Genomic DNA, 6,484 nt, shown 5'->3' on the forward strand with positions numbered 1-6,484 from the left:
CTCCTCCTCTTCCCCCTCCCCCTCCCTGCCCTCCCCTTCCCCTTTGCCTCCCCCCCTCCTTCTCCTCCTCCATTGCTCTAATCACCTCCTGGCCCAGGCACATCTCTCACGGGTCCCTGTGGCCTCGTAGGAAAGCTGGTCCAGGGCTGAGGTCTCCCTGCAGCCTCGGGGTCAGGGTCCTGGGAAGCCTGAGGCCTGGGGACCCGTGTTGGCTGTGCTGTTCGCACACTGAGTTTAACTGAGGGGCTGACCCGACCTGCGGGAGCCTGGGTTCTGGGGGAGATTTGGGGTTTTATTTTGTATTTTTCAGTAATACCAATTCCAGGTCCTTTGACCTGATACATTAGTGTCATCTCAGGACTTAAAAAAACATATTTAATTCCTAGGTTAGACCCCCTCCCCCCAAATCCTCAAATATCCTGACCCCAGAGTTGAGACAGTGAAGACAGTGTGTGGGAATCTGAATTTTGGGAGAAAGCTGGTCCAAATTTGACCGTCCGCAGTTTGGGGGTGTCTGGGTCGTGGGGTGCCACCCTCGTTTCAGAGGGAGGGGTCATCGCTGCAGCCGCGTGTGCTTGTGCTTTAATTCCGGGCTCATCTGCCTTTTACACACATCACTTTCTTCCTTAAGTGTCCTTGAAGGTTGCTTTTTGCCTTCATTTTGTGAAGGAGCAGCCCTTTTGTAAGGAGAGGGGTCGCCCCCTTGTGGATGTGGGTGACTTGACAAGAGGCGCGCCCTCGGAGGATGTGCCTTCTGCCGGCAGGTGGCGTCGCGGTTCCTGGGATGGGGCTGCCGGGGGTGGGGTGAGGAGCAGCCTTGTCATTTCTATGCTCCACTTGCCATTTATTGGCAAAAACAACTTTGCAAACGGTGTGTAAACTGGACGGAAGTGCCCGGTGTCGTCATTGGCCTTCAACAGGCGTCTTACAGCCAGAAACTCGTGCTTGCGTGTCCTCTAGTCATGAAAACAAATCCCAAAGTGATGTCACTGTTTGAAATGCAGCCATTTCAGGTCTGGAGGAGTTTTTGCACCTGGAATTGACGTTGATAATTTACTCTCTGCGTTCTTAGCCTTGTAGGCTTCGAATGGCCTCAAAACAAAACAAAACTATACCTCCACCTTCCAAAAGTTTTTTTTTTTTTTTTAATAACTTTGGAATAATGATTTTCGATGTGTTGGTAATAGCATTCTTTGAGTCAAGACTGGAAGGTTTTTTTTCTATGCTTAATGTATACATGAAATACCATGTAATTCCATGCTCGGCACATAAAATACAATTCGTTAATTCAGTTCATTATTGTTGGATGAGTGAATGAAATTGTTGTTAATGCCGTAATTTAATTGTGTTACTTTAGTTGTGGTTTATAATTTGAGGTTTACAAATAACAGAACTGTAGTGATGGGGAACCTATGTTTTGTGCCCATAATGGTAGGTAGTTAATGCACTAATATATTTTAAGGCCTTGGGAGTTTTCATTTATGTACTGCCTTGAAAACAAAAAACTTTTTTGTCCACAAGCCTCAACAGAAGTCAAATTTATCTGCTGTGTTTTCTGAGGCAGGTTTTGACTGTTGTCTTTTCAAATTCTCAACAGGTCGTAAGAAGATATATTCTGGGTTCAGTTGTCGACAGTGAAAAGAGCTACGTGGAGGCTCTGAAGAGGATTTTGGAGGTATCTAAATGCCACGTCGTATAATGGATATGTTTCGTGAACCTATGAATTATAAAATTCTCCAATTGGCAAAATTCTTAAAAGAATCTGAGAATTGTGTCTGTGTATTGACATCAAAAGTCACGTGGTTTGTTTGGACACAAACGTAGTTGCACAGGTGAGTTTCTCCGTGTTCTTTCATGAACCCTGGGAAAAGCCTGGGCCGTCCTTGTGCGTTTCTGCCTCAGCAATACGAGAAGCCGCTGTCTGAGATGGAGCCCAGGATCCTGAGCGAGAGGAAGCTGAAGACGGTCTTCTACCGGGTCAAGGAGGTCCTGCAGTGCCACTGCATGTTCCAGATCGCGCTGGCTAGCCGCGTGGCCGAGTGGGACTCGGTGGAGATGATCGGAGACGTCTTCGTGGCCTCGGTAACCGAGCCGGCATGCCCAGAGGGTCTGCGGGGCTCCCCTGGGCTCAGGGCCCCTCCCTTCTCCCACGGATGCCTCAGGGTGGGTGTCCTGCCGGCCTGAGCCCAGCTGCACCCCACAGCGCCCCGGCCGACACCGCGGCGCTCTCCGCGGGGGCCGGTCTGAGGTCGGGAAGCTGAGCACGCATGTGCGCCCAGGGGAAGGCTGTAGAGAGAAGCGTCCAGAGGCTCCGGTGGAGCTGCCCCTGGAAACACTGCAGACTACACACCGTCAGGCTTGGGATGCATCACAGGCAATTTGATGATGGTTTCGTCGCGGAGTCAGGGCCCTGCTTGTGAACGGTTTTGTGGGGTTGTCGGCTTTAAGCCCTCGCAGGGTCGGGTCTCACCCCTCCTGGGAAGATACCCACCTGTTTCCCTCAGCCCTGTGCTCCCTGACCTGGTGTCCCGTTGTGCGGACGCAGCCTCCGGGCCCCGCGGTGACACAGGACGCGAGGGGACACGAGCTGGTCCCACAGCTGCGCTGACCTTCCCCAGCAGGAGCCGCCGCAGCCCTGAGCTCCAGCGCTGGGTGGCTCCGGGCCGTTTATCTTCGGCCCGTTTGTGAATCGTCCACACCGTGGACTGGCTAGTTTTCTATCTAGAGGTAGCAGAGAGGGATTCTGAAGTTGATTGAGGACCGCGCTGTCAAGGGACAAGAGCTTGAAAGATTTTTAAGTGTCCGTATACTTAGAGGAATGCTGTGATGTGATACGTGAAACCTTTTTTCTATATATTCTCTGCGTGTGCTTAATGAGGTACGCAAAGTATGCTTTGAACATAACGTGGAAAGAGAGTTCTTACTAAAATTAATTTGCATAATCCCCTTCAGTGATCTTTATGAAAAACAAAAAAGAGATATTGGACATTTCCTTTTTTATTGCATTTCTGCCTATTTTATATATTAGTTTCAACTTTTAGTCTATCCTTCTTAAAATGTTTACCTTGGGAACATTTTTTTTAACGTGGAAGAAAATCTTTTTTAAAAATATATAACTTAGATGTAAGCATTTCTTCTCTAAGTGGCCACACATCTACTTACGGGAATCGCTGTCCGTCCTCAAGAACGGGTGGGATCTTAGAAGAATAAAAGGGAGTGAGGCCAATGTCTCTGCCTCGGGAAACCTTTGCGCTTCTGGGAAACGTGGGCAGTGGACCTGTGTGGCGTTGCCCCTCCGCCTGGGGAAACAGGTGCGGTCAGCTGTCCTCCCCTGAGCATCTCCAGGGGATGGTTAGGTCAGGATGCTGGGACCGCCACATGCGGAGGTGCAGGACCTTCTGTCCTGGAGGTGAAACCCACAAAGTACCAGTCAGCAGGAATTTAAAGGAGGGTGTCTGTAGACATCTTCTTTATACGACTGGAGTCAGGAGCATTTCTTAGCTGAAACCCAAACTGCCACAGTTTTGAGCAGGGCAGCTTTACAGAGCATTGGCAAATAAGATCAGCCAGCCATTGAAAAATTCCTAGCAAGTCTGCTTAAAGAAAACAATGATCACACACAGTCATAATGAAGTTTATCCTATGAAAACGTCACAGTGACCGAGAGGTTATCGTTAGCACAGCTTCCACCCTTTTATTGTAAGCTCGGAGAGGAAGCAGTTGGTCTCTGCACTATGTACATTTCTCAATTTCCTCTTGTATTTCAGTTTTCTAAGTCCATGGTGCTGGATGCTTACAGTGAATATGTGAATAATTTTAGCACAGCTGTGGCAATCCTTAAGAAAACGTGTGCTACAAAACCTGCTTTTCTTGAATTTTTAAAGGTAGGCACTTTAAAAATTTTTTGTGTGTTTTGTCACCCTCTGGTAACAGGTTTGATGTCAAAATACTTTGTAGTGAAATTTCACCAAACCTTCCCTCTAAATGTATGATGTTGTTTATTGTAAAGATTTTAGCACCAACAGGACCCTAGGTGTTGGATCAATGCTGGAAAGGATGATGAAGTTTTTAGTGACAACATAGCTCTTTGAAAATAACCTTCATTTGCACACCCTTAGACATATGTGGATAGATGGGAGGGGTCAGAAAGTGGAGATCAGACCCCAAACCAAGTGGCCACCTGTTGCTCAGCACAGGGTCAGGAGTAACAGAAGGGGGCTTTGGAGTCGGTCGGGGGCTCCCTGGCTTCTTTGGGTCAGGCAGTGAGCAGACCCCCTAAAGATGAGCCCCCGCGGTGAGTAGGGGGGCTGCATGGTCTGTTCCTCCTCTGACATCGGGTGGGGGGCTCCCCATCCTCCCGGGAAGGGCAGCTGTGGAGAGTCCCCGGTGGGTGTGGATGGGTGACATTGAGTCAGCGGCATCCCCGCCAAAAGACGCCCGTCACAGGCTGGGACGTAAACGTGCCCGGAGGGCTCGCCGCCTCCCGTGGAACCAGGATGAAGTTCCCCTTCACATACTGAGTCCCCGGGGCCGGGGTCTCATCTGCCTGAGGCTCCAGTTTGCATTATGACCTGGAACCAAAGCCTGCTCCTGTTACTTGAACTGTGTTCTTGGAAGGTTCTGCCGCCTGCACAGTGAACCCTGGGGGGTACCCTCGCCCAGGGTGAGGGCTCATTTAGGCTGAGCTGCACACCCCCCCATGTGATAAGGTGGTTCCCACTGAGGCAGGACCGGGGTGGAGGTGGCCCGTCCTTAGATCGACCCTACTCTGGAAAGCTGCGGCCGGCGCCCTGGCCTTCCCCTGTCACGGCGGGAGAGAGGAGACACGGGACGATCTCAAGTGTACTTCTTCTGACGAGTTGGTTGGGGTCCTGCCGGAGCCGACAGTACCCGACGGGAGGCCACCGCAGCCCCACCGTCAGGCCGCCAGCCCCCGGCGGCCTGGGAAGGCAGGCCACCCGGTCCCCTGTCCTACCCCGGGCGCCTGGCGTCCACGAGGTCAAGCCGGGCTCCGGGCTCCGCACCACGTGGCCCCTCAGCTGGAGAGAGCTGGGCACTCCTCCCCAGTTTGTAAATGGTCAGCCTGGGGCGTCCCCTCCTGCCAGAGGAGCCTCCCCTGCGGAGGGAGGGGGGCGCCTGGCCCCGGACTCCCTCCCCCCTGGCCTCCCCTGGGGAGACCTGCCAGGACACGGACACGCCCCAGCCGCACCCCGAATCTCCACGGCAGAGCGAGGGCTGAAGTGGGGAGGTCTGTCCCAGCGCAGGACAAGCCGTGGCAGCCGCAGGGACCGTGCCCCAGGTGCAGGGCAGGTGCCTTTGGGGGCCCGTGCTACTCCAATTTGGGATTCTGTCACTTTCTTCTCCTTTCTTTCTTTCTTTTGTTTTGTAGCTGCACTTTGTTGTGATTGTAGAATCTTAGAAACTAGTTTGACTCTTAGAGTATTGAAATTAGCTCATAAATGGCTCTTAAAACATCAAACAAAAGCATTGACGGTTTCAGTTCAGCAGCCAGCCGGGGCTCGCTGCAGACTGAGTGCCGCCAGCGTGCGTTGGCGGTGCGTGAGGTGTAGAAGGTGTTTGGGGCAGGTTTGGAGGCGGCCTCTCCATAGAGAGGAGCGGGTGTGAGCCCCCCCGGGGGCTGCGTCCCGGCGGGAGCCGCGAGTGCCGGCCCTTTGTCACCCCGCAGCAGTGCCAGGAGTCCAGCCCTGACCGCGTCACGCTGCACAGCCTGATGATGAAGCCCATCCAGAGGTTCCCGCAGTTCATCCTGCTTCTCCAGGTGAGGCGTCCCGCGCGACGCGGCCAGTGCTGCCGTCTTGCCGTCGTCCGTCCCTCCGCGTCCAAGCACCGCCTCTTGTCGACGGCAGGCTCTCAGCTGCCCCCGCCCCCGGGTCGCTTACATCAGGGCAGGGCCGGGGGCGGCGAGACCCCGGCCTGCAGCTGCCGGTCCCTCCGGTCCCCACCCGTGCGGAGCTCCTCTCCTGGGCCCGTCGGGACCCCCCTCTTCAGCATAGACTCTTGCGGGGGTGAGAGGGACTTGTTATGAACCCCAGATGCCCCTCCCCCAGGAAATTCCGAGGGCCTTAGGGGCCCCGGGCCGGGGACCTGAACCGGGGCAAAGCCGAGTGAGCTTTCATTAGCCACACGCGCTCGTGCACTGGGGGAGGCGGGCTGGTCACCAGGCAGGTAGACACCAGATGTCCAGGGTCGGGCTCTGGGGTCAGGTGTGTGCCCAGAGGGGAGGGGCAGGCCCGGAAAGCGGCCGGTCAGCGGCGGGGCCGACCCGCTGCTTGGGGCGCGGGAGCTGCGCAGAGAGATTTCCCAGATACTCCGACCCTACGTCTTTTCAGACTAAGAATTCTCAGTTAGGGGGCTTCCCTGGTGGCGCAGTGGTTGCGCGTCCGCCTGCCGATGCAGGGAAACCGGGTTCGCGCCCCGGTCTGGGAGGATCCCACGTGCCGCGGAGCGGCTGGGCCCGTGAGCC

General features: G+C 54.3%; 1 protein-coding gene across 3 annotated transcripts in view; it reads left to right on the top strand.

The window, feature by feature from the left end:
* Nucleotides 1–6,484, top strand: part of LOC102975848 (rho guanine nucleotide exchange factor 10) — a 52,425-nt gene that overhangs the window by 40,515 nt on the left and 5,426 nt on the right. For all 3 annotated transcript variants that reach the window (XM_028481357.2, XM_028481356.2, XM_028481358.2), the window contains 4 exons: nt 1,598–1,675; nt 1,903–2,082; nt 3,768–3,884; nt 5,687–5,779. In XM_028481357.2, coding sequence (XP_028337158.1) covers nt 1,598–1,675; nt 1,903–2,082; nt 3,768–3,884; nt 5,687–5,779 — 468 coding nt within the window. The remainder of the gene's footprint in view (nt 1–1,597; nt 1,676–1,902; nt 2,083–3,767; nt 3,885–5,686; nt 5,780–6,484) is intronic.

This window comes from Physeter macrocephalus, chromosome 20 (genome assembly GCF_002837175.3).
Source record: "Physeter macrocephalus isolate SW-GA chromosome 20, ASM283717v5, whole genome shotgun sequence".
NCBI classification, from domain to species: domain Eukaryota; kingdom Metazoa; phylum Chordata; class Mammalia; order Artiodactyla; family Physeteridae; genus Physeter; species Physeter macrocephalus.